Raw genomic sequence first — 27,677 nt, 5'->3', positions numbered from 1 at the left:
TCTGTAAGAGTGTGGCTGCCATTTTTAGAGAGAAAGGTTTTCCTTTTAATAAGAACCACATATTTAACTTATTCCTTTGTTAGTAATATGATGCTCCTGTCCTCTTTTATGCTCAAATTAAATGTTAACATGGGCTTTTTTAAAAGAAACTCCAGCTGTTGGCTTAGAGACAGATCTTTTGCATTCCAAGCTATGACATGTGTTCAGGGTTTGGTGTTGGATTTTTTTTTTTTTTTAATAATGAAAAGGCATTAAAAATTTTTCAGAATCCTATTTTGCTGTTAATTAGTACCTGCAATATGAGCTGTGTTATAAATCTCAGAGGCTTTCTTTTAAGCAAGCTACTCCAACAAACTCTGCTAATGAGTTCTTCAAGAAAGACTGGATATTCTAGCATGCTTTGGTGGCTTTATATATGCACCTTTTTTCAACTAGGGTCTCTGTTTTGAAAATGCCATAGAAAGCAGTCCAAGTACAGCAGGGAAAATCATGGGCTGTGGAAATCTTAATGCATGCAAGTGGAACGTAGAGCTTGAGCCTATAAGAATTAGTTAAAAAGCAGTTGAACGGATTTTCAGCAATTCTGTATTTTAATGTGCTCTTCATTAGCTTTACTAAAATGGAAATTGTCCCTGAAGACCATAGCAGGTGGCAGGTTCTCTCTTTAAAGAATATTTCCAAGAAATTATTTTCCCCAAAGTCCCTGAGTGTCAGGAGTCATTAGCCCTTGAAGTCTATTTGGTGTGTGTGGCTTTTGTTACCTTATCCTGTGAAGGAAACAGCATATTCAAGGGATGAAGGACAAACTTAAAGTGAAATCAGATTACAATTCAAACAAACTGTGATGAACTCTCTTTTTCTAAACAGATGCTAAATATGAAGGAAATGGTGTAGAACGGTGACTTTTTACAACTGCATCTTTTCTGAAAGGAGACAGGGTATTGGAAGTTTTCTGTCTAAATCTGTGAGCACTGATACTGGGTTAAAGCATATTCAGTTGCGGTGCTGGATGTGAACTGCTCAGCAGTTCAAAGAGTTGCAAGTTCTTGCTTTGTTTGGTGCTGGTATTTGCTGAGTTGTTTCAAATTATTGAGAACTAGTTGTGATTTTAATGCACGTTCTGCTTCCGGAAGTGTGCTGTGAAACCAGATCACCAAGAGTAAGGTGAGATGTGCCTTAGTGCGGGAGAGATTAGCAGCAAGAGCTTCTGGAGGTTTTCTGTCTGTAAACAGACATGATGCGCTGCTCCTCCCGACTGGCTTTTAAATTTGAGTTAAAACTGACTTTAAAACCTGGGAGTGGAAAATAGTGTGTTTTCAGTGGAACAGCATTTGATCCCAAGGTAGGGGGGCTGTCCTTTGCTGCTTTCATAAGCTGTTGCTCTTATTGTGTGGGTCTTCATACGACCGAAGTCAGGACCACAATGGGATTGATCATATGGCTATATGAGGAAGTGGTGATCGTTATGTATCTGGGAAATGTAAAGCATTTCCCTGCTTTATGAATGTCTTGCTTGCTTGAACTTACACATATTTACTTATGTTTGCAGAACACACCTATTTTATTACATTCTTATGCTGCAATAATGGGAATTATTTCTATTTGTGACTGTAGGCAGGATAGCTTATTACAAAGTGATTACATTCTCTTCCCTTTTCCCAAGTCCCACCAAAAAATTAGGCATTGATCCTGTAATAAGTTCTGTTAAGACAGATGGGTCCACCTGCAGGCACAGGTTTTCAGATTCAGGGGTGGTTAGTTTCTTAACCACTGATGTAGAAGCACTCCTTATATTAAAAAGCACTGACAGCAGAAATAAAATCTAAAATCCTTTTTTCCCTTGGGGAGTGTCCCCTATTCTGGAAATGTCTTGGCAATCTGAGACAGGGCTTCTGAAAGATCTGTGTTCAGTTTTGTCTTAAGAACTCTAAGATGGTGACATAATTGAAAGTCTGAGAGAAATATGACTTAACAGTTAAACGAATCCACTTATGGACTTGACATTATGGTATGCAGAGGTCTTCTGATCAAGTAGCAGTTCACCGGATGCAGAAAAATAGCTGATCAGTGTGTGACCTTGAAAGTGGTCATGGGTCTTCGTCTCCCTGTCTGGCCAAAGGAGAACAGAGAAGTTCTGTTTCCCAGTATAAGCTGTTGCCTATCTGGAAGGAGTAACTGAAAGTGGAGCTTTTTTTGGCTGTTCTCAAATAACTGCAGTTCTCAGAATTTTACATGAGAATCGCTTTATAAAAGTGAGTGGCTCCCCTTTCAAGATCTAGCATTTGAAAGATTTCAGTAATTGCAAGTCCCTTCCCTGAAAGCCAGAGCTCTACTTCTATTTGATCAGATAGTGCTTCAGGGCAGATGACATCCCTGCATCACTTTCAGGTTTTAACTTACTTTTCCCGTGTATATCCACAGTGCTGTCTGTCAGCTTTGAGGCTACCTTCATGGCAGTTTAACATACATTAAAAAACAAAGCTGCTTTATACAATGTGCCAGATGAAAGGCTTACAACCAAATAATGAAAATGCTAGGTTATCCCTTCATTGCTCTTCAATGAGGCTAAAATTGCAGAATAATTAATTTCTAGAAATTTATTTCCTTGTAAAAAAAAAAATCACTTAAAAAAAAATCAGATTCATAGAATAATTTGGGTTGGAATGGGCCTTGAAGATCATCTAGTTCCAATCTCCCTGCCATGGGCAAGGACACCTTCCACTAGACCAGGTTGCTCAAGGCCTCAGACAACCTGGCCTTGAACACCTCCAGGGAGGGGACATCCTTGACCTCCCTGGGCAACCTGTTTCATAGCCTCACCATGCTTGTTGTAAAGAATTTCTTTCTACTATCCAGTCCAAATTTGCCCTCTTCAAGTTTCAATCCATTCTCTCTCCTCCAATCACAACAAGCTCTTATAAAAAGCCCCTTCCTAGCTTTCTTGTAGGCCCCTTCAGGTACTGGAAGGCTGCTATATGGTTTCTCCAGAGCCTTCTCTTCTCCAGGTTGAATAGCCCCAGCTCTCACAGCCTGTTGCCATGGGGGGAGGGGGGCTTCAGCCTTCTGATCATCTTGTGGCCTTCTCTGGACCTGCTCCAGCAATTCTATGTCCGTCTTATTCTGGGGGCACCAGAACTGGATGCAGTATTGCCGGTGGGGTCTCACAAAAGTAGAGGGCGAGAATCACTTCCCTAGTCCTGCGGGGTAGGACTGTCATGCAACTCCGTCATGAGGTCTTTATCATGCTCATTAGAAGAGATTTCTGCATGATCTCCAGAAATATGCTGTGGAAAACACTATTGCTCACATACTGTGGCAGAAAACTGTCTTAGGAAAGCAGTATGTTTGTCATTGAGCTGAACTTGAAGGGCTGAGATAAAAGATTAAGCAATGCTTTTCACAGTTGAGTGTGTGTGTGTGTGCGTGCATATGTTCAGCATGAAGGTGTACATTCAAGCCTATTCTAGCTACCTCAATGAATGCTGTTGCCTGGGATATTTGAACGCTAGGCATCAGGCTAGTATGAATTGAGAAACATTTAATAAACTAAATCTGATATGTAAAAGCCTCACTGTTTAATATCATTCCTCAGGAATAGTAGCTCTACAGTGTTTGGTTCAGTGATCTGCTGTACTGCTTCTCATTGTCAGCAAATCCATGTCATTTACTCTTCCATCAGTATTTTGTTCAAAGAGAAGTTTGCTCTTGGCAGACACTTGAAAAGACTCCACACATTTTCAGGTATTTTTCAAAACTTGGATGGTTTTCTGTGTGTTTGTGTTCTAGGGATGGTTGTTTTGTTTTTTTTTCCAGTGTCTGCTGTGAAAGTTTGCATAAAATAACTTTGAAATGCAAATTATTATTCTTTTTTCCTCAACAGATGAAATCATGCATCAAGATATCATTCCCCTCTATGCTGCAGATATTCAGGACCAGCTAAAGAAGCAATTTGCTTATCTGTCAGGTAAAGCTGTGTGGTGGTCTTGCCTATGCACATTGCTTCTATGTGTGTTTCAGCCTGTTTTGCATTTACAGTTTCTGAGGTTTCATATATGAGAAACTCATTTGTATGAGCCGCTCCAAATACAGACTATCTAGACTTGTTATTTAAGTCTTGTTATTAAAGACTTGTTATTTAAACCAAGATTTATTTTCATTTAAAGTATATAAATTGCAGATAATTTTCCAGTATTCAGGTTAATGGAATGGAACTGAGGGTAAGATAAGAGAATTAATGGGTCAAAATAAATACGGAAGTGCTGATAAGTCTGGTAGAGGAACATGCAATCTCCTGTCTTCAGAGCTAAGGGAGCTGTGGGTACTTAGCCTGTGCTTCCTAGAGCTCAGATAAGGCTCAAACCTGAGAGCTGATCTAGAGCTCTCTGAGTTAACTCAGCCTTAACTGAGAATTAGAGAGTCCAGCATGGATGTGCTAGTGGTTGCTGTGGTTTTGCAGTCCTTGGTCCATAGCCTTAGCTGCCACTGGTTCTGCTGTCAGGTTTGATACTGAAGCTCCAGCTGACACCTTGGTGTTGACCAGAGTGGTGAAGCAGGCACCACAGCACCACATTTCTCTTGCAGCCTCAGTGCTGGTATCAGCCATCATGTGTAACACTGAGTTCTAGACAGGGGTTTTGGCTTGGTATCACTGCTTGTCTTCTGCAAAGGACTTTACTTTTAAGTGTGAAGCCACTCTCTAAACACAGCTTAGCCATATTCACACAGCACAGAATGTCGTTGCCCCAGCATAACCTGCATCAGGTGGATGATGGGGACCTGTATTTGTGCATGCAAGTGTTGGTTTCCAAGCTTGGTCCATCAGAATGCTGGGACCACGGCTGGCTGATAATTTAAGTTTAAGGATGTTGCTAGGTCTTGTAGGGAGCAGCATAGTCTTCCTCTGTTCCAGAATGGGGTAGTTGGTGATCTGCTTAGCCACTTGGATCCCCACAAGTCCATGGGACCAGATGGGATCCATCCCAGGGTGCTGAGAGAGCTGGCAGATGAGCTGGCCAAGCCGCTCTCCATCATTTTTCAGCAGTCCTGGCTCACTGGAGACATCCCAGACGACTGGAAGCTGGCCAACGTGGTGCCCATCCACAAGAAGGGCCGGTTGGATGAGCCAGGGAATTATAGACCTGTCAGCCTGACCTCAGTGCCAGGCAAGATTATGGAACAGGTCATCTTGAGTGCAGTCACACAGCACTTAGAGGATGGCCAAGGGATCAGGTCCAGCCAGCATGGGTTTAGGAAGGGCAGGTCCTGCCTGACCAACCTGATCTCCTTCTATGATCAGGTGACCCGCCTGGTGGATGGGGGGCAGGCTGTGGATGTAGTCTACCTGGACCTCAGCAAGGCCTTTGACACCGTCCCCCACAGCAAACTCCTGGCCAAGCTGTCAGCCCATGGCTTGGATGGGAGCACACTGCGATGGGTTAGGAACTGCCTGGAGGGCCGAGCCCAGAGAGTGGTGGTGAATGGTGCCACATCCAGCTGGCAGCCAGTCACCAGTGGTGTGCCCCAAGGATCAGTGCTGGGCCCCATGCTCTTTAACATCTTTATTGATGATCTGGATGAGGGCATCGAGTCCATCATCAGTAAATTTGCTGATGACACCAAGCTGGGGGCAGGAGTTGATCTGCTGGAGGGTAGAGAGGCTCTGCAGAGGGACCTCGACAGGCTGGGCAGATGGGCAGAGTCCAACGGCATGAGATTTAACACATCCAAGTGCCGGGTTCTGCACATTGGCCACAACAACCCCATGCAGAGCTACAGGCTGGGGTCAGAGTGGCTGGAGAGCAGTCAGGCTGAGAGGGACCTGGGGGTGCTGGTTGACGGTAGACTGAACATGAGCCTGCAGTGTGCCCAGGCAGCTAAGAGGGCCAATGGCATCCTGGCCTGCATCAGGAACAGTGTGGCCAGCAGGAGCAGGGAGGTCATTCTGCCCCTGTACACTGCACTGGTTAGGCCGCACCTCGAGTCCTGTGTCCAGTTCTGGGCCCCTCAGTTTAGGAAGGAGGTTGACTTGCTGGAGCGTGTCCAGAAAAGGGCAACAAGGTTGGTGAGGGGCTTGGAGCACAAGCCCTATGAGGAGAGACTGAGGGAGCTGGGGTTGCTTAGTCTGGAGAAGAGGAGACTCAGGGGTGACCTTATTGCTCTCTACAACTACCTGAAGGGGGGTTGTAGTGAGGCGGAGGTTGGTCTCTTCTCCCAGGCAAGCAGTACCAGAACAAGAGGACACAGTCTCAGGCTGCGTCAGGGGAGGTTTAGGCTGGAGGTTAGGAGGAAGTTTTACACAGAGAGAGTGATTGCCCACTGGAATGGGCTGCCTGAGGAGGTGGTGGGGTCGCCGTCGCTGGGGGTGTTCAGGGCGAGGCTTGACAGGATGCTTGGTTGTATGGTTTAGTTGATTGGGTAGTGTTGGATGATAGGTTGGACATGATGATCTCGAAGGTCTCTTCCAACCTGGTTTATTCTATTCTATTCTATTCTAAACTGCTAAATAATGAGTAAAGTGAGATAATGCCTTTGGTCACTGATCAGGCTGTGTGGCAAATGTCTTACAAGTGTCTGAGTTTGTTTTCCTGGCTGCACAGCTCTTGCAGGTGTGCAGCAGCAAACTTGCTGGAATTACTGCCCTGCCCTCTCTCCAATACATAAAGAGGGAGATCATCAGTGGCTTAGCAGAGCTGCCCTGCTTCCTTTGGCATAAGGGAGATTTACTTCTCTGGGATGAAATGGGGCTTGATGACTGTTCCCTCTTCCTTCAAATCCCTCACCACATCAGAGCGAGAGACTCTGGGGAATGAAACAATGTACCATTTTGCTTGGCAAGAGCTCAATGAATCTTATTGTACTCATAACTAATCATTAATTATGATTTATTTCTGCCACAAAAGCTACACTAAGTGTGGGTCTGCAGTAATGACTATTTTCTGTAAGGGTGATGGTAACACTTGGAAAAAAGATTATTTTGTTTATGAATCTGGCTGTTCATGCTCCATTTGAGATGATGGTATTTAAGCTAAAACTCTTTTCTGGCAGTTTATTTTTTTGACTGTCCAAGCTCCTCCTTTTTGAATCCAGGGGCAGAAAATGGCTCATAGTAGTGTTATGAAAGAGTCAACCTATCAAGGAAGTAGGGTTTACATTTTGCCGCTCTGAAGTGAAGGGGAAAACTGGTGACTACGGCAGATTAAATCAAATCTAGTTGAGTGCAAGTGGAGATTATTTGTGCCTTTAAGACTGTTGAACTCACACAGCCACAAGCATCTTCAGCACTCATTACATCCACGGTGCAGTGGAGCTTAGTAAACAAAGCCATTCCTCATTCTCTTTTCTATTATTTATTCATCCTCATCTCTATTAGAAGTCTGGCTGATTTGCCTGAAATAGTAGGACAGCTGCATTACTCTGGACAGTGACTATATTCTTTATTGTATTCTTGGGCAGTTTGACTGTTAAGTATTTTCATTTCACTTTGTACTTCAGTTCTTCTACCATAATATTCTACTGCAGGACACTGACAGTTAATTTTCTGTGCTGTACCGAAAAGCAGCATTATGGGTTCTGTGGACAAAGGAAGAGCGCTAATATTTTGGTACTCTATTTATGTACAATATATTTGTTCTTGCAGTTGTGGTTACAAGTGGCTTCGCTGTAATGCCACTCCAGGCATTCAGAGTGTGTGCAAAGGGGAGGTTTTGCTTATTACTAAGTTGCCTTGGAAATAGAACCTTGGGACACGGCATAAAACTCATTAAAATGAAAGTCCATAGATTCCAAGTACTTCTGGTAGGTGGCATCTTTGAATACATAGAATATACATAGAATACATAGAATACATAGAATAAACCAGGTTGGAAGAGGCCTTCAAGATCATCGCGTCCAACCGATCAACCAATCCAACACCGCCCAAACAACTAACCCACGGCACCAAGCACCCCATCAAGTCTTCTCCTGAAAACCTCCAGTGATGGCGACTCCACCACCTCCCCAGGCAGCCCGTTCCAATGGGCAATCACTCTTTCTGTATAGAACTTCTTCCTAACATCCAGCCTGAACCTCCCCTGGCGCAGCCTGAGACTGTGTCCTCTTGTTCTGGTACTGCTTGCCTGGGAGAAGAGACCAACATCCATCTGTCCACAACCTCCCTTCAGGTAGTTGTAGAGAGTAATAAGGTCACCCCTGAGTCTCCTCTTCTCCAGGCTAAGCAACCCCAGCTCCCTCAGCCTCTCCTCGTAGGGCTTATGTTCCAAACCCCTCACCAACTTTGTTGCTCTTCTCTGGACTCGTTCCAGCAAGTCAACATCCTTCCTAAAGTGAGGGGCCCAGAACTGGACACAGTACTCGAGGTGTGGCCTAACCAGTGCAGTGTGCAGGGGGAGAATGACCTCCCTGCTCCTGCTGGCCACACTGTTCCTGATGCAGGCCAGGATGCCGTTGGCCCTCTTAGCTGCCTGCAGATATGGTGAATTGTGTCTCATGCCTTAGATGCATTTCAGTCTTTAATTCTTGACCTTTTAACAGCAGTGCAGCAGATACTTGAGAATCACTTTTAGTTTCGGTAATAGGATGTATCTAGGTCTCATGGGATGCTTGCTTTGAATAGTGAATTAAACCTAATCTGCTTCTGTGGCTAAAGGCTCTAGCTCTTCCCAAGCTACTTTCTGTATTTTTGTCTAAATCAAGGCCACTTCTTTCTTTTGGTCTCTTTCCCTCTGCAGGTGCACAGTAATCAGTGTCCCTCATTCTGCTAGATTATAATGGAAATGCTATGGGGACATCCAAATTAGACTGGAAGTGAAACAAAATAATGCAAAAGCATTAATGCTTCCATTTGTCAGTAAATATGGCAAAGTGTGATGAGAGTAAGGTGCTCGCTACTGCTACAGATGCTGAAGGCTCTAGTTTTTGCTCAGTAGTCAGTATGCAGTCATCTGTTCATCTTAAACCTAATGAAGGGTCAAGCTTTGGATGAGGTTTTTAATCAGCCATTCACATGACAAGTTTATAAACCCCAAAGTTAATATTTTATCTTAGGCTTACTTTTTTCCTTGGAGTTTTTATTTCTGTGGAACCAAGCCCCTATATTTGTGAGAATTGTGCTCTTTTTTGTTGTGGTTGCTAGGCTGCATTCTATGTCCTCTCTATATGTTTCACTTTCACCTATCTTACTTTTTTTCTTCCTTCAGTGAGTATTTGTGCAACCACTTTTTCTTCTGCATTGCAGAGGGTTTTATGCCCCTTTCCAACCCTCCTTTTTTTTTCCATTCTCACAAAGGGCATTAAAAGGTCTGCTTAAAAGTTTCTGGAAAATACATCCCTTACAGTCTTTCATTTACATTTTATGGTTTGGGTGTTTTTTGTTGGTTGGGTGGGTGGGTTTCGTTTTTACCTAAGTATTTTCTTTTCTCTTTTCCTTTATTGGAAAGTTTGTGTATGACTTTCATACCCAAGTGCATCTATCTGCCATTGCTATATGCAGGTGTGTTAAGATAAATGCAGATGAAGAAGAGCAGACAGACAGGTGTGTATGTTTATACACGTCTTAACTCGTATAAGCTATGTGATGTGCAAATAAGGCTCTTGGCCACCATAAGTACTGAACCAATTATTTCAACTTACTGGCATTTGAATGCCTCATTATACATTGAATTTCAAACCAAGTATTTCCATTAAAGGAAATACAAGTTCCTGCTGCTCACATTTTTGCCTATCAATTCATCATTCTTTCCTGTAGTTGGAAAAAATTAGCATTGGTACTAGCCTTCAAAATGTTTATGTCTCTGGACCTTTAAATTATCATTCTAAATAATAACCTCCTTCTCTCTCTCTCTAACTTCATTGACTTGGCTGTGCTCTTGCTGCTCTGTGGAAATGTCCTGAAAAAACCTCACTGGTTAAACTGTTCCCTTTGAAGTATCCACAGGTGCTGAGTCTGTTTGTAAAGTTACATTTAAGAACTTCTGAGTGGATCCTGTACCACATGCATTGCATCAGTTGAGTAAAAATATCAACTTGATTTTTGTTTCTGATATAGCATGGTCAATGTCTATGTTGTGTATTGACTGTGGAAGAAGGATTACTTAGTAGTTTCTGTCCCGCACAGGTGTAAAGGTTAACTGCTGTTTTGTATTCACTGTGCTAAGTCTGTAGAGATTTTATATTAAAACAACAACAACAACAACAAAACAAACAAACAAACAAAACCCCAACAGTAGTAAAGAAAAAGAGACAGGAAATAAATGAATCTTGGGCCAAAAGATCTCCAGTTCAAATACATTCAGGCACAAGTTTAGGTATTGCAGTCTGATTTTTAAGCCTGTATGCTTACCGATCATCGACCTTGGAAAAGTGCAGCTTGTGAAGTTGTAGAATCATAGAATTGTTAGGGTTGGAAGGTGCCTCAAGGATCATCTAATTCCAACCCACCCCACCATGGGCAGGGACTCCTCACACTACATCAGGTTGCTCAGTGCCGCATCCAGCCTGGCCTTAAAAATCTCCAGGGATGAGGCTTCTACCCCCTCCCTGGGCAACCTGTTCCAGTGTCTCACCACCCTTATGGTAAAGAACTTCTTCCTAACATCCAAGCTGAATCTACCCATTTCTATTTTTTTTTTCCATTCCCCCTAGTCCTATCATTACCTGATACCCTAAAAAGTCCCTCACCAGCTTTCTTGTAGGCCCCCTTAAGATACTGAAAGGCCACAATTAGGTCTCCTTAGAGCCTTCTCTTCTCCAGACTGAATCGCCCCAACTCTCTCAGTCTGGCCTCATAGGAGAGGTGCTCCAGCCCTCTGATCTTCCTCATGGTCATTCTCTGGATGCGTTCCAGCATGTCCAGATCCTTCCTGTAATAAGGGCTCCAGAACTGGAGCAGTACTCCAGGTGGGGTTTCACTGGAGTGCAGTAGAGGGGGAGAATCACCTCCCTTGACCTGTTGACTATGCTTCTCTTGATGCAGCACAGGATGTGATTAGCTTTCTGGGCTGCAAGTGCACACTGGTGGCTCATGTTGAGCTTCTCATCCACCAGTTACACAAGTAAAACTCATCTCTTGTTTCAAGGAAAGAATATTGGAACAAATTTGTCTTGTTTCTGTTTTTTTCTTTGCAAAGGATTCGCAATGAAACTTTCACCCACTATCTCGCTGAGGTCCATACTCCAGTTAAGTATAAACAAATAGAGAGGAAAAGATCTTTATTAGAAATGTACAGACATAACAGGACCACACAACACCTGTTATGAACCACCACAACAGCAAAGTCAGATCTGTAGTGAGCCTTTCCTTCATTCATGTGAGGACGTCACTTTTGACATGACTGGAGACAAGATTACTTTTACTTAAGCTGGGTCTTTTGAATTAAAGTTGTGGATCCAAGCCATTTAACAATGATGATGCTCTTGAATCTGGTGTGTGCATATTAATCAGCGTAGAGATCGTACAATCTGAATACAATTTCATTTGCATTATAGATTCAGTATTGTCTGTGTCCAGTTTTGGGCCCCTCAGTTTAGGAAGGATGTTGACTTGCTGGAACGAGTCCAGAGAAGAGCAACAAAGTTGGTGAGGGGTTTGGAACATAAGCCCTACGAGGAGAGGCTGAGGGAGCTGGGGTTGCTTAGCCTGGAGAAGAGGAGACTCAGGGGTGACCTTATTACTCTCTACAACTACCTGAAGGGAGGTTGTAGACAGACGGATGTTGGTCTCTTCTCCCAGGCGGCCAGTACCAGAACAAGAGGCCACAGTCTCAGGCTGCACCAGGGGAGGTTCAGGCTGGATGTTAGGAAAAAGTTCTATACAGAAAGAGTGATTGCCCATTGGAATGGGCTGCCTGGGGAGGTGGTGGAGTCGCCATCATTGGAGGTTTTCAGGAGAAGACTTGATGGGGTGCTTGGTGCCATGGGTTAGTTGTTTGGGTGGTGTTGGATTGGTTGATGGGTTGGACGCGATGATCTTGAAGGCCTCTTCCAACCTGGTTTATTCTATGTATTCTATAGCCAACTGCCTTTCTTTGTTTTGTGGAGCTGGGCAGAGTGCTTTTGAGAATATCTTCTCTTAAGCAAACAGGAGTAGAATCATTAAGGAAACACTATAAAATAATCTCCTGCTTTTCTTTTCTGCAAGTCTGAACAATTTTTTTGCTTCTCCCAAAATTTTCCTGGCCATACCAAAAGAAACCCTATCCTGTCTTTCACAGCGTTGTGGGGAGTTACCCCTTGATCTGTGCATGTGTGCACCCTCCTGTGTGTGTGTTTTAGCAGCTGTACAATTTTTCTCTGTCAATGCAATTTTAAATGGAAAGGAATAGTAATTATTTCTCATTTGAGATTGTTTTTTAGATACCCAGTCACTAATATGCCTCCTGATTAGAATTTGTGTAAAAATGTTGCATTTCTCTATCACCCTACCTGCTTAATAAAAACCAAACAAACAAACAAAAAGATATTGCAACTGTAGTAGGAAAAGTTAACTATAGCAGAATATAAAGGACAATTGCTAAATTGCCTAGACCTAAAGTAAACTTTACCAGTCCCATCTCACAGTAGCACAGCTAGTTTTCCAAGGATCATTTTTTCCATTTCTTTCATACATGAGATCACAAAGCTCTGGATCTCCATAATTTTAATGGTTGCTGGTATTGTTTGAGTAATTGTATATAAAAGTTAGGAACACAAATTACTATCTCCTAAGCACAGCCAAGTCATTTTGCTACCTAACCTCTGGAGCTAATGTAGTTCAACATGGTTTTTCAATTGCATGTTTTTCCAAAACACAGGGCTATCACTGCTGTAAATACTGGCCTTAGAGGTGCATATTATATTTAGAAGAACTCCACCCAACTAGAATTGTAGAAGTTTAGCCACTGAAATTTTTCCATTTTAGGGAGAAAATGTTAGAATATGTTGCTGAAGTCAGTTATAAATGAGTTAATACAAAAGTTTTCCTTTAATGAAAGCTGATGGAAGTAGGGTAGAAGCAAGTCTCCTCAATTGTAAGTGGTGTTGCCTTTTTTCCCTTTCTCTCTCTCTCTCTTTTTTTTTTTCCCCTTTTAATTTTTATATTGATGACATCCTTCAGTGCTCTTCTGCAGAGTTTCTGGTCTGGGACTGAAAAGTAATAATCCTCTCATTGGGAGAATGTTCCTTACAGCTGCATGTTATGAGACAAGTTTTAAGTAATTCTTGGGAATTATTTCAGGTAAAGTGTGTGGACTGATTACACCCACTTAAGGACAGATTCATTCTGTTCTGCTCTTTGCAATAAACAAAAAGTAAACCTGGCACTCAAGGGATGTTTGTTTAATATTTCAAAAAGAAATAACACAATGTTTGTCGACATTTTCATAGAATCACAGAATCACAAAATGGTTTGGGTTGGAGAGAACCCATAAAGATCATCTAGTCCAACTCCTCTGCTATGGGTAAGGACATCTTTCACTAGATCAGGTTGCTCAAAGCTCTAAATGCTCTCAAAACAATACTTGGTTATCTTAGGAACACATAAAATTATATGGTTTATTATCTATGGTGCAAAATCAGGGAGGACCAACAAGGCTGATACCATGTTAGAGTCTGTTATAAACCACCCAATCATAACAGAGAGGCAGGTGAAACATGCTGGGCTAAGTCTGGTGATCACTTGCCCTTTTTCTTGTGGGGGATTTCAACTTCTCTGATGTCTGCTGGAAGTGCAATACAGCAGGGAGGGAACAGTCCTGGAGGTTCCTTGAGTGTTGTAAAGATAACTTCCTTACACAGCTGGCAAGTGAACCTACCAGGGAAGTTGGCCTGCTGGACCTGCTCTTTGTGAGCAGAAAAGGACTGGTGGGCAATGTGACAGTTGGAAGCCATCTAGGGCGCAGTGATCATGAAATGACTGAGCTCTCTGCTCTCAGAGAAGGAGGAGAAACAGCATAACTGCCACCTTGGACTTGACAAAGTCCTTTGGGAGGCAGTCCCGAAGGGCAAAAGAGTCTAGGAAGGTTGGACACTCTTCAAGAGGGAAGTCTTAAAGGTGCAGGAGCAGGCCCTTCCTGTATGCTGTAAGATGAGCTGGCAGCAAAGAAAACTGGTGTGGCTGAAAACGGAGCGTTAGTTGCAACTCATTGGTAACAAAGGAGAGTTTATGGCCTTTGGAAGAAGGGGCAGGCCACTCATGATAACTACAAAGATATTACAAGATGTTACAATATTAGAAAGTCCAAAGCCCAGCATAAATTAATCTGGTTTCTGCTGTAAAAGACAAGAAATCTTTCTACAAATGCATTAGCAACAAAGGAGGGCCAGGGAGAGCCTCCATTCTGTTAGATGAATGATGAAACATGGTGACAACGGATGAGGAAAAGACAGAGGTACTTAATACCTTCTTTGCCTCAGTCTTTAGTAACAGGGACAGTTTTATTGCAGGAATCCAGCCCTCTGAGCTAGAAAACAGTGACCAGGAGCAAAATGATCTCTCCGCAATCCCGGAAGAGATGGTCAACGACCTGCTGCACCACAAACACATACACAAGTCTATGGGGCCAGACGGAATCCATCAAAGAGTTCTGAGAGCTGTGAAGGTACTCACCAAACCACTTTGCATCATTTTTCAGCAGTTGTGGCTGACTGGGAAGTCAGCCATCTACAACAAGGACCAGAAGGGGGATCTGGGAAACTTAAAGGCCTGTCATTTCAACTTTTGTGGCAGGGAAATGGATGGTGCAGATCATCTTGGGTACCACTACATGCAAGACAACCAGATGGTCAGGCCTAGTCAACATGGATTTATGAAACTACTTGATTATCCTAATCTGCTTCTACAACATGGCCACTCAGTTAGTGGATGAGGGAAAGATTGTCTGGACTATAGTAAAGCCTTTTATGCTGTCTCCTATGGCATTCTCCTGGAGAAACTGGCTGCACATGGCTTGGATGGGTGGACACTTCACTGGGTGAAAAACTAGCTAGCTGGCTGGGCCCAAAGAGTGGTAATGAATGGACTTAAATCCATTTGGCAGCCTGTCACAAGTGGTGTTTCCCATGGCTCAGTATTTGGGCCAGTCTGTTTAATATCTTTATCAATGATCTGGACTAGGGAATTGAGTGCACCCTCAGTCAGTTTGCAGATGATGCTAAGTTGGGAGGGAGTGTTGATCTGCTTGAGGGTAGGGAGACTCTGCAGAGGCATCTGGACAGACTAGATTAATGGGCTAAGACCATGTATGAATTTCAATAAGCCAAATACTGGTTTCTGCATTTGAGCCACAGCAGTCCCTGACAGTGCTGCAGGCTTGGTGCAGAGTGTCTGGAAAGCTGCACAGCAGAGAAGGACCTGTGGGTGTTGAATGATAGCTAGCTGAATGTGAGCTAGCACTGTGCCCAGGTGGCCAAGAAGGCCAACAGCATCCTGGCCTGTATCAGGAATAGTGTGGCCAACAGGACCAGGGATGTGATTGTGCTCTTCAGCACTGGTGAGGCCACACCTTGAGTTCTGTGTTCAGTTTTGGGCCACTCATTACAAGAAGGACATTGAGATTCTAGAGTCTTTCCAAAGAATGGCAACAAAACTGGTGAAGGGCATAGAGCACTTCTTATGAGGAGCACCTGAGGGAACTGGTATTGTTTAGCCTAGAGAAAAGGAGGGTTAAGGGAGACATCACTCTCTACAACTACCTGAAAGAAGGTTGTAGAGAGGTTAAGATCAGTGTGTTCGAGTAACACTACCTTTTTATTTTTCATGGTGATTAAAATTCTAGTTTCTTGTTCTAAAAATTTCTCTATACAAATTGAATTATTTTCCTGAACTATAGCACTCACAGTTCATCTAAGTTTTATTGGCCTTTTTTTTTTAATTGGGTGTATATAATTCTGAGATGCTAGAATATTATTTATATGAATTGGTTTTAATAAGATGCTTTAAATTTTTGCCTTAAACCTGTGTTTCAAGGATGAGAGGAGTAAAATTGTTCATTTTGTTACTCAAATGCTTTCCATTTCACTAAAAAACAACAACAAAATGCAACCTAGCTTCCTAAACTTTCCCTTTAATCTCCTCCTCTTAAATTCTGTGGCTTGATTTACTTCTGGGGGAAAAGAAATAACGTTTTGTTACAGCTAATTTAGGAATAAACTGTGCTATGCTGCTTTTTGCAGAGATGAAGCAAGAAAACAAAGGAAGTGAACCCTAATGCAGCAAGGAATGATTTCTTTATGACATAAGGGACACTCTAAAAAGTGAACCTGCTTACTGTTTTTATTGTTATTTAGTGCAAACAGAAATTTATATGTAGAATTTTTACTCTGATGTATTTCCCATGGCCTTTTTGTAGCTAACTGTGGCACTGACTTCTAAGTATTTGCTACAGTGACTTCTAAGCTTTGCTACAGTGACCTGTCTTCCATTGGTGGCTGCATAATTAAAATTACAGTATAGAAAGCGACTTCTGTAGGTCAGTGATGTTAAAACTGAAGTTTTGTAAAATTTACTGTGTGCAGTGCTTCAGGTCACTCTGCCCTAAACTCTTTTCAGCAGTAAGGTCCTGATAAGGAAAAGCAGTTGAACAATGGCATTTGAAGATATATATGTGTGCTTAAGTGTCCCAGCAGGAAAATACTGGAGAAAAAGACAGTCAGTGAACAAGGATCTTCTAACAGCATGTGGTCGTGCTGACAGGGTCATCTCCACCCAAGATAACCACAGATGACTCTACTAGAAACTGAAAATTAATAGGCAGTGTCAAGGTAGGATGGCTCTGTTTGCCCTTGACAATCAGTGGTGATCTGGGAACTTCCTGAAGGTCTGGGGTTTTGTTTTTAGGATGTGTCCTGCAAGCCTGTTGTTGTTCTTCTTTTGTTTCATATGTCCTATTTATAGCAATTAAATAGAACAAAGCAAGTAACCAATGGGAATACAGCAAATCATGTATAATTTTATCTAAAAATAGATACTCTAGAGAGAGCAGGAGACCTCATGAGCAACAGAAATTATCATTACCGTGCGTGGAAAATGTGTTTAACAAGACGACAATGCTTTGGTCCTGAGAGCCTGGATAGAAAAGGAAATAATAGAATCAAAATTGGTATTCTTGTATTTGTGCATATTTATATGGCTAAAATTAACTCCCTTGACTTAACATTGATGCATTTGGATGTGTCATAAAGGTTGTGCTTGCAAACTTGTGATATTTGCATGGTAGTTGCATTTTTTTGCTGTTTAAATGCATCGGAAGTATGTTATGTTCTGATGTAGTTTGATTTTAAGAGCTGCACAAGTGTAGCACCATATTGCCTGTAAGCTGGTAGATTAAAGTCAGCTTCACCACAAATTAACATAAGGATATTATCTGAGGTTTTCTAATTACATTGGCTTTGGAGGGAAATGGTGGGGTTTTTTCATCAAATGCAACTGAGCTCAAATATTTATCTTTTTTCTTTTGGTAAGGTTACATGCAAAAGCACAGGGGGGTGTGTAGTAGTACACTGTAATTTTCAGAAATCACTGTTGTTCTCATGATCAGTTTACAACTGATTTCTGCACAGTTGTCATCTTTCAGGGCTAGAAAAAATGTTGTTGTTTACAGGAGCTTTTGCCTGTTTTTCTTCTTTTTTTTTGGACTACCAAGCAAAGATGAATTTTCAGCAATATATCCCTTCCCACCCTCTAGATGTTAATTTAATGGGGTTTCTGGGGCTCAACAAATCCTGTCTGTATGAAGATATACTTTAAGACATGAAATACTAATGTTGCCTTAAAAAAAAAATTTTGCTTCTAAAAATGTGTGTGAAGTGCATTATAAAGCATTCTCATTTGTGAATTCTACCCAGTTTATAGGTTTGACTCTATGCTACCTTGTGTAGCCAATGTGAGAGGTTGAACAAAAACATTAATTTGAAATACCTTACCCCATTTTTTTAAACTCTTCTGTCACTTCTTTTAGGCCATCCTGGAAGCAGCTCAGCAGAGGAGGGGGGGTGGGGTGGGTGGGTGTTGCATGAATGAGTTCAAATTGGGGAGAAATTGAGTTCAGTTCAAGATGGGGATCTGCCTACTTAATTCTCTATTGGCTTCCCCCCAACAATTAGTTCATTTCTTTCTCCAGATTTATATTTACATATAACTGAAATTATCAAAGATGCACTGCCACCTGGTGTTAAAACTGTTGATATGAGCAAGAGCATTCATACAGAAAAAATAGAATGTGTTGTAATAAGTTCCTGCCTATAAAACTTCCTAAGCTCTGATGAAGAAACTAGACTATTCAGAATAAGTGGTGTCCACATCAATGAGCCCTGCACCAAAGAATCACAGTTGTTTCATTAGTGGGAAATTACAGGCTAGATAGAGAGGCTTGCCTGTAAACAGGCCTGCTGTTTGTTTCTGTTGTAGGTGGAAGAGGAGGAGATGGATGCCCTGTTATCACTTTTCCAGACTATCCAGCTTTCAGTGAGATCCCCGAGAAGGAGTTCCAGAATGTCCTGACCTACTTGACGAGCATCCCAAGGTGAGCACCCTTTTATCTGTGAAGGAGTTTTTCACAGCCAGTCATTTCTGTGATGGTGTAAAGGTCAGCCTTGGTACTTAATTAAAGGTCAGAAAGTGTTGATTAGTGGCAGCTACCTAACATAGTTGTTAGATTAATTACACAGTGCTATTTGTATTTCACTAGAAAATTACTTTCTGGTATGTATGGATGCAGATTCTCTGATGGACATTATCCCCTTATTTCTTACCTTTGCTATATCCAAAAGTGCATTGTTCTGTGTTTTAACTGAAAACCTGTATAATTTTGTCAGAGCATGCTGATTTCTGGGTGCTACTCAAAATATTACTCAGCATGAGAGAATACTCCATAGTCACATACAGAGGCTCGTCCTAACCACTTGTGCTCTGTTTCCCTGGCTCAGCTGAAAGTCTTTGCATCACTTCCAAAACTTTGAGGCTTCTAAGCTCTCACAGTAGTGTTATCAATGGGCTGCTCAATAGAAAAATGTGATGTTGTTGAAGATCTGTTAGGAAATTAAATAGTGGGGTTTCAAGATCCTGATGAAGATAGGTGGAGGCAAGTAGCAAAGTACAGAAACTAGATTTCAAGAGACTTTGGACTTATTCAGGGAACTGGTAGGTAGGATTCAATGGAAAGCAACTCTGAAGAGTAAGTCTTCTGAGGAAGACTGCCAAGTTTTTAAGGATGGCATCCTCCAAGCACAAGAATGGTATGTCCTGGAAAATGAACAGACATCACAGGAGTCTGATCTGGCTGAATGGGGAACTTGTGAATGCTCTGCAGTACAAAGAGAGCGTAGAGGAGTTGAAAGCAGACATAGTCTACAAAGGATAAATATAGAAATACTACCCAAACAGATAGGGGATGGTTTCAGGAATGTCAAAGCACACCTGGAGCCGTGAAACATGAAATGAGGGACATCAAGGATCACACAAAAACCCCACCTTCTATTCCTTTAACAGTACAGGAATAAACTGATGATGGGCACGTGATGAATGGATTGGGTAGGTTAGTAGCAGCCACCGTAGATGACGCTGAGACACTTGAATTTTTTGCTTCAGTCTTCTCTAACAGTGTCTCTCAGGCTTATGTGTTTAGAGTGAGGGTTCAAGGAGAATACATTATGATCTGATTAAAGGTCTCTTGAGAAATATAGACCCAAATCTAGTCTTTTAGATAAGATGAGCTACATGGAGCATAATAAGTAGGCTGTCCAGTGTCATAGTAAGGCTGTTTTCTATCATCTTTGAAACATTTTTTTGAGATCAGAGGTGGACCATGCTGACTGGAGAAACATAAGCATTGCATTCATGTTCTGAAAGGGCAAGAATAATGCCCAGAACACTACAGGCTGGTTAACATTGCTTTGTCCTGTGATGAAATTATGGAGCGAGTCTTCTTAAAATATATTTTTGGGCACAAGAAAAAAGATGATGGGAAGTAGCCAGAATGAAATAAGTAACAGTAATTGTGTTCGACCAGCCTATTTCTGGGATTAAATTACTGGATACATGAATGAGGGGAAGTTGTGTGTGCCATTTACCATACCTTAAGACTTTTAACAGTCTCCCCCAGCACCCTTGTGTCCACTTTTGAGTTGTTATTTTTGGGTGAGTGAGAAACTTGCTTAGATTATCCAGCTCAAAGATGGTTATTGGCTCATGTTTTACATATAGACAAAGGTAGAGTGTGCATATCCATGATGCCTGACATCCTTGCAGGAATCTGGAGGAGGAGGTGGGGTGCACCCTCATCAAGATTGTGGATGAGAAACTGGTGAACCAGTCGGTACACTTGAAGGAAGGACTGCCACTCAGAGGAACCTAGACAGACAGGAGGTATAGGCTGACAGGAACCTGATGAAATTCAGCAATGACAAATGCTAAATCTTGCAGTTGTGATGGACTAACCACGTGCAGAAGTGCAGGCTGGGGACTAATTGCCTGTGAGGCTGGATGTCAGCACACATGCCCTTATAAACAACTTACTGACCATGTATGCTCAAAAGAGGGGCAGTGTTGTGATTTTCCATGAATTGGGATACTTCTAGTTTTGTTAAAGGTGTCATAAAGTAGGAGTTTTGCTGTTATTTTAGTTTTTAGGGGCTAAAATTTCAAGTACTGTTTTGGGTGCTGTTATGAGCGTATGGAGGTTATTAACATTCAATAGGTGGAGCGATCAATAAACATATTAATAATTTTATTAATAGAAGAAATCCTGTGGAAAAATATTAATAAAACCTATTTACTGGTTCGAAATATTTGGTTGTGGGACAGATACCTCACCAGCAGGAACACGTAACAATTTAAACAATATGAGCAAAAATCCAGAAACAACAAACAGCAATTTAAACTGTAAAGAAAAAAAAGAGAAGAACATCGGCAACATGCCGGAGATTGCCCACGGGGTGGGGGACCTCTAGAATTCTCCAGGACAACAGACCCTTAACAGATGCTTATAAAAATCAGATTTTGTCATTACTCACTGACCATGGTACCATGTGGCACACGTGGGGATTTAAACAAAACCAAAATGGCATCGACCATGTGAAAGCTGCAGGAGCACAGTTTCACTTTCTGTGTGCATACAGGATTTATCTCTGAAGGCTTTGTAGCTGAAGGCTTTGTAGAAAAGAGGTTGCTGCCAAGACTTGCAGGGCTTGTCAGCTTTATAGCTTTGCCTATTTTGAGCAGTTCTTCAGCTGCAATCTTCACAGTGGTGCTTGTTGCTTCTTCCAATAAAACAAAACTGACTCTCAGCTCCTCCTGGGGTTCATCTCTCGGCCTGGCAAGACATGTCTGCCTGCTCCTGGGCTTTACAGTGCCATACAGTGAAGGGTCTTGCAGTCTTGTCTGGGTAAACTGAAGCACAGCTCGGATTCCAAGCAAAGGCTTGTGACTTCTCTCAGAGTTTGGACAATTGCAAGGCAAGGCACTGGCTCTTTGGGCTGGTATTTATAGATTTCCCAGGACAATGATGGCCAGTGACAACAAAGATTAAGAGATAAAAACCTGACACTGTAACCTACAGAATGAGTTTTCTTCAAACATGGCCAAAGACACACACACCTGGCCCACTTGGACTCCAGGGCATGTTGAGAAAGCCTGGGCAACGTGGGCCATTTCCTGAAAAACCAGACCTGCTGGCTCCTGCCCCATTGTCTGATTCAGAGCATTTTTGAGGCTTTTTGTCCCTTCAGAACAGATACTTTGGAAACTACTTTTGAGGGAGGTGGAGGCAGTTAGTTAATATCTTATTAATAAGTTTATTAAAGAGGCATAATGAGTGCAGATTCACAGGAAGGAGAAAAATGGAACCCTATTTTGGGTTTCCATGGCAAGGTTTAAGTAGCAGAGGGGCTATAAGGGTGGCTTCTGTGAGAATCAGGAATGAAGTTTAGTCCAGGAAGAAGGGAGGGGTAGGGGTATGTTGTTTTTATTATTTGCTTTCAGATTTATTTCTCATTATCTTAGTCTGATTTGATCAGTAATACACTAAACTAATTTTCCCAAGTTAAATCTGTTTTGCCCAAGATGATAACTGGTTAGTGATCTCCCTGTCCCTGTTTCTACCCACAAGTCTTTTGTTGTATTTCCTCTCCCCTGTCCAGCAGAGAAGGAGTGAGCATCTCATGTCCAGCCATAGTCAACCCAGTACAAGCCCAGAGCTTTTATGCATGGACCCCTCCCAGGATTAGGTTCATTCAGTTTACAAAATGCTTAAATCTGAGTTGTGGCTGTGACTATCTGAGAGGAAATGGACTCTTTTGTGAAAAGCCCTGTAGAGCACAGGCATGTCTGGAGCCACAGCAGCTCTTCAGAAAACTAGTTGTGCTGCTTGGCTTAGTACAAGATTTCTCGTCACAGTGTGGGGTTGGCAGCAATAACTCAAAACTCATTGTCTGACTGCCTGCAGTTTCATGTTAAGGGAAATTATATTTCTTGGGAATGACAGTGAGGAGTTACTAACAGCCTCATGAGAAAAGGCCTTCTAGTGCTCTGCAGTAAAGTTCATCTACTAAGCTATTTACTGCCATAATAGATCTTAGCAGTGGTATGAAGTTCCCAAGTGAAAGAAGTAGTCTTGGTAAAAAGACTAGCTTAGGATTTGGTGGAAAGAGGAGAAGTTGAAACCTCTTAGCCTAACTTTATTATTCCCCCTACTTTTATAGGTAAACATGACCTTGTACTCTCTTACTCCATTCTTGTTCTATACAATCTGAACACTGGATTTGCAAGCTTTTTCGACGTAAACTTTATCTTGTCTTTTTTTTTGTATTGAATTTTTATCATGAATAAATGTAAGGTGCTACGTAAGACATTTAGGAACGGAACTATTAAAGGTTGTGTATAACAAACTTAGGTGACCACAGAGTAGAACACTGCAAATTGTAGAGCTATCAGTGTGTGCTCAGATGTGTAAATGCCCACTGCATGAGGATGTTAAGAAAGGAATATGGAATGTGGAAAGGGAATACCTCAGCTCAATTTAAGAACCTCAGTTAAACCTGTTGCTACTGTATGTCACTCAGCAGAGAGCTGAACCATGTTCTTCAGGTGGCTGTTGTTAATGTTGCAAGGTAGATTCGCGTTCTATAGCCAGCCAGACAAAATATAATAGCTTGCTGGCTAAGCTGTCGGCTCGTGGCTTGGACAGCAACACTCTGTGCTGGGTTAGGAGCTGGCTGGAGGGCCGAGCCCAGAGAGTGGTGGTGAATGGTGCCACATCCAGCTGGTGGCCAGTCACTAGTGGCATCCCCCAGGGATCAGTGCTGGGCCCCATCCTCTTTGATATCTTCATTGATGATCTGGATGAGGGGATTGAGACAGTCATCAGCAAATTTGCAGATGACACCAAGTTGGGAGCAGGTGTTGGTCAGTTAGAGGACAGAAGGGCTCTGCAGAGGGACCTCGACCGACTGGACAGATGGGCGGAGTCCAACAGGATGGCATTTAACAAGTCCAAGTGCCGGGTGCTGCACTTTGGCCACAACAACCCCATGCAGAGCTACAGGCTGGGGTCGGAGTGGCTGGAGAGCTGCCAAACAGAGAGGGACCTGGGGGTGCTGATTGACACCCGCCTAAACATGAGCCAGCAGTGTGCCCAGGTGGCCAAGAGGGCCAATGGCATCCTGGCCTGTATTAGGAATAGTGTGGCCAGCAGGAGCAGGGAGGTCATTGTGCCCCTGTACTCTGCATTGGTTAGGCCACACCTTGAGTCCTGTGTCTAGTTCTGGGCCCCTCAGTTTAGGAAGGACATCGAGACACTTGAATGTGTCCAGAGAAGGGCAACAAGGCTGGGGAGAGGCCTTGAGCACAGCCCTGTGAGGAGAGGCTGAGGGAGCTGGGATTGTTTAGCCTGGAGAAGAGGCGGCTCAAGGGTGACCTCATTGCCCTCTACAACTGCCTGAAAGGTGGCTGTAGCCAGGAAGGGGTTGGTCTCTTCTCTCTAGCAACCAGCACCAGAAGAAGAGGACACAGTCTCAAGCTGCGCCAGGGGAAGTTTAGACTCGAGGTGAGGAGAAAGTTCTTCACTGAGCGAGTCATTCGTCATTGGAATGTGCTGCCCAGGGAGGTGGTGGAGTCACCATCCCTGGAGGTGTTCAAGAGGGGGTTGGATGTGGCACTTGGTGCCATGGTCTAGTTGTGAGGTCTGTGGTGACAGGTTGGACTTGATGATCTTTGAGGTCTGTTCCTACCTTAGTGATACTGTGATAGTACCTAAAGTGTGGTTTGTAATCATCTCAAAATATTCAGTGAAGGTTGTTGATGTAGCGTGTGATGACAGTCCTGTACCACATGTACTTAAAGATCGCTGCTCTGTCGGGATAGAAGGATGGATTAAGGATAAGTACTGTAGAGAGTGAAAGATTACAGAAAATCTTTTTTATAACTGCCACTTTGGAATGAGATGTGTGTCGTAAAGCTGCACATGTAATTCTTCTGAAGAAGGTTTTTCCTTTTAGTCACTAGTAATTATTATTATTGTTGTACAAGATAAAATTTATTGAACGTGAAGACTCTTGTAGATTTTTCGTAGGTACAAGTGATTTTAGGTTTTACACATAAAGTACCCAAGGTGAAAGAAGGAGAATCCATGGCAATGAGGCTGGTGAGGGGTTTAGAGCACAAGCCCTATGAGGAAAGGCTGAGGGAGCTGGGGTTGCTTAGCCTGGAGAGGAGGAGGCTCAGGGGAGACCTTCTTGCTGTCTACAACTACCTGAAGGGAGGTTGTAGCCAGGTGGGGGTTGGTCTCTTCTCCCAGGCAAGCAGCACCAGAACAAGAGGACACAGTCTCAAGCTACACCAGGGGAGGTTTAGGCTGGATGTTAGGAAGAAGTTCTTCACAGGAGTGATTTGCCATTGGAATGGGCTGCCCAGGGAGGTGGTGGAGTCACCATCACTGGAAGTGTTTAAGAGGAGACTGGATGGGGCACTTGGTGCCATGGTTTAGTTGATTAGATGGTGTTGGGTGATAGGTTGGACCTGATAGTCTCGAAGGTCTTTTCCAACCTGGTTAATTTTTCTATTCTATTCTATTCTATCCCTTTCTTTTTGTACTTAGCCTAGCATATAGACTTCTAATATTTGCAATGTGCCATGAAAGCAAGTGTTATTCATACTGAATTCTATCCATCACAGCTGTCACTCCAAACATATTTTTACTAAGTGTGTACACATTTTTGGAATGTGAATTAACCAAATGTGGGATGTAGCGTGAGAACTTGGTACAAAATAAATTAATAGATAATTGCAATGGTTATTAAAAAAAAAAAAAAAAAACACAAAACAACAGGATTTTTCAGCATATGGGTTTTGCTTTTGGTTAATTAGCAGTTTCTACTGCAATCAGAAAACTATGTTGTATGCGAGAACAAAAGGATATAGTTTCAATGCTTTTCTTCCTTGCTCATATAAATTCATCTCTGAACAAAGAAACCAAACTGAAATTGTTGTGGTCACAAAATATTGGAAAATTAATATTTTGAAAGTATAAAACTGAGTCTTAAATACAAAGTTCCTTTCAAAAGAAGTGAGAAATAGTGTAAATTACAAAATTCAGAACGGGCATTTATGGCCAGCTTGAGACCCACGCTACTGATTCAATACAACACACTGGCCTTTTACATTCAGATAGAGCCTTTTACGGCTTCACTTTGTCAAGTCCTTCTGCTTTACTGCATGATCTTGAGCATACCGCAGGTTAACTTGGCATGTTCAGCAATATCCTGTTTTGAAAGCTGTCTCTGTTGGTTTCCTGCTTGGAAGAACGTCCTCTTCTTTGAGATCCCAGTGGTTTACAAATGCTTGAACATTGTGTGGCCTTCTAAGAAATCCTTTTTTTGTGGTACTGTCTGGTGTTGGAAACTAGGGAGCCATCCTGTCCAAGTAACAAAACAGAACAAGATGACCTCCAATAATGTCAATGTCTGGCACCTTGAAAGTTCAGTTATTAGGATTTACAAGCTTCAGGTAGACCTTCCTTGTTAACTACACCAGCTTCCTTGTTAACTACACCACCACTTGGGTTAACACTGAAAAAATGAAAAATAAATATCTGTGCTAAGCCTTCCAGTAGGTTCAGATTTGAGAGGACTTCACTAGATGACACCAAGCTGGGGGCAGGAGTTGATCTGCTGGAGGGTAGAGAGGCTCTGCAGAGGGACCTCGACAGGCTGGACAGATGGGCAGAGTCCAACGGCATGAGATTGAACACATCCAAGTGCCGGGTTCTGCACATTGGCCGCAGCAACCCCATGCAGAGTTACAAGCTGGGGTCAGAGTGGCTGGAGAGCAGTCAGGCTGAGAGAGACCTGGGGGTGCTGGTTGATGGTAGACTGAACATGAGCCTGCAGTGCGCCCAGGCAGCCAGGAGAGCCAGTGGCATCCTGGCCTGCATCAGGAACAGTGTGGCCAGCAGGAGCAGGGAGGTCATTCTGCCCCTGCACACTGCACTGGTTAGGCCGCACCTTGAGTACTGTATCCAGTTCTGGGCCCCTCAGTTTAGGAAGGATGTTGACTTGCTGGAGCGTGTCCAGAAAAGGGCAACAAAGTTGGTGAGGGGCTTGGAGCACAAGCCCTATGAGGAGAGATTGAGGGAGCTGGGGTTGCTTAGTCTGGAGAAGAGGAGAGTCAGGGGTGACCTTATTGCTCTCTACAACTACCTGAGGGGGGGTTGTAGACAGGCAGAGGTTGGTCTCTTCTCCCAGGCAAGCAGTACCAGAACAAGAGGACACAGTCTCAGGCTGCGTCAGGGGAGGTTTAGGCTGGAGGTTAGGAGGAAGTTTTACACAGAGAGAGTGATTGCCCATTGGAATGGGCTGCCTGAGGAGGTGGTGGGGTCGCCGACGCTGGGGGTGTTCAGGGCGAGGCTTGACAGGATGCTTGGTTGTATGATTTAGTTGATTAGGTGGTGTCGGATGATAGGTTGGACACGATGATCTCGAAGGTCTCTTCCAACCTGGTTAATTCTATTCTATTCTAGTAGGGGCACAGCAAACAGTACAGAGTGGATTTAGACAGGGACCAGAAAAACATGCCACAGCACAGCATGGGCGTTGCTGGACCTAACAAACCTTCTCAACACATGGAGCATTGGAGAGCATAGGACTTACAGAGCTTGAATCTGGCCAGTTTCCTCAGCACAGATCTACCACTTCACTTAGGAAGCCAGGAGCTATGGTTTTGGGATAGTGCTGCATTTTGAGCTGTTAAGTCCCTCAGTGTCCATAGTGACCTTGTGAAAAGCCAGTATGGGAGAGTAACTGCACATTTTCTCATTTATCTGCAAATTAAACAGGCAGCCTACCTCTAGCTGAGTTAACCACTTTTGTTTTATAGAGTGCCAGGGATGAACATCACCACATAATGGGTAAGAACTGGCAAGAAAATAGACTCTCTGACAGTGCACACTGACAGGCTGAGCAACAACTTTGCAGCTTCAGAGTTTCTTTCTGTCATCTGTGCTTCATTTCCATGCCCTCCTCTTTGTCAGATTACAATCCTGGCTGAAGATGTGGAACCTGTACCCTGCTGTTACCCTGGCAGCCCCTCAAATTTGTCAGTGAGAATATCCCAGGACTTCCAGCAAAATCTGTCATGCTGTGTGTGCCTTCTTTTCTCAGAGCACAGCTGCCAAACAGTTGTGAATGCCATATGTTCCTGTAAGCAGAATGGAAATGTA

General features: G+C 42.9%; 1 protein-coding gene across 10 annotated transcripts in view; it reads left to right on the top strand.

Annotated features, from left to right (window-relative positions):
• The window catches only part of MCF2L (MCF.2 cell line derived transforming sequence like), a 196,749-nt gene that overhangs the window by 109,484 nt on the left and 59,588 nt on the right, over nt 1–27,677 (top strand). For all 10 annotated transcript variants that reach the window (XR_008462328.1, XR_008462329.1, XM_054162839.1 and 7 more), the window contains 2 exons: nt 3,881–3,964; nt 18,377–18,491. Coding sequence is in view for 8 of the 10 variants with exons in the window: in XM_054162839.1 (XP_054018814.1) it covers nt 3,881–3,964; nt 18,377–18,491 (199 nt within the window). In the remaining 2 variants the exon portion in view is untranslated. The remainder of the gene's footprint in view (nt 1–3,880; nt 3,965–18,376; nt 18,492–27,677) is intronic.

This window comes from Dryobates pubescens, chromosome 7, assembly GCF_014839835.1.
Source record: "Dryobates pubescens isolate bDryPub1 chromosome 7, bDryPub1.pri, whole genome shotgun sequence".
Lineage (NCBI taxonomy): Eukaryota > Metazoa > Chordata > Aves > Piciformes > Picidae > Dryobates > Dryobates pubescens.
The sequence above is the reverse complement of the archived record's forward strand: the minus strand, read 5'-3'. Positions and strand labels throughout refer to the sequence as shown.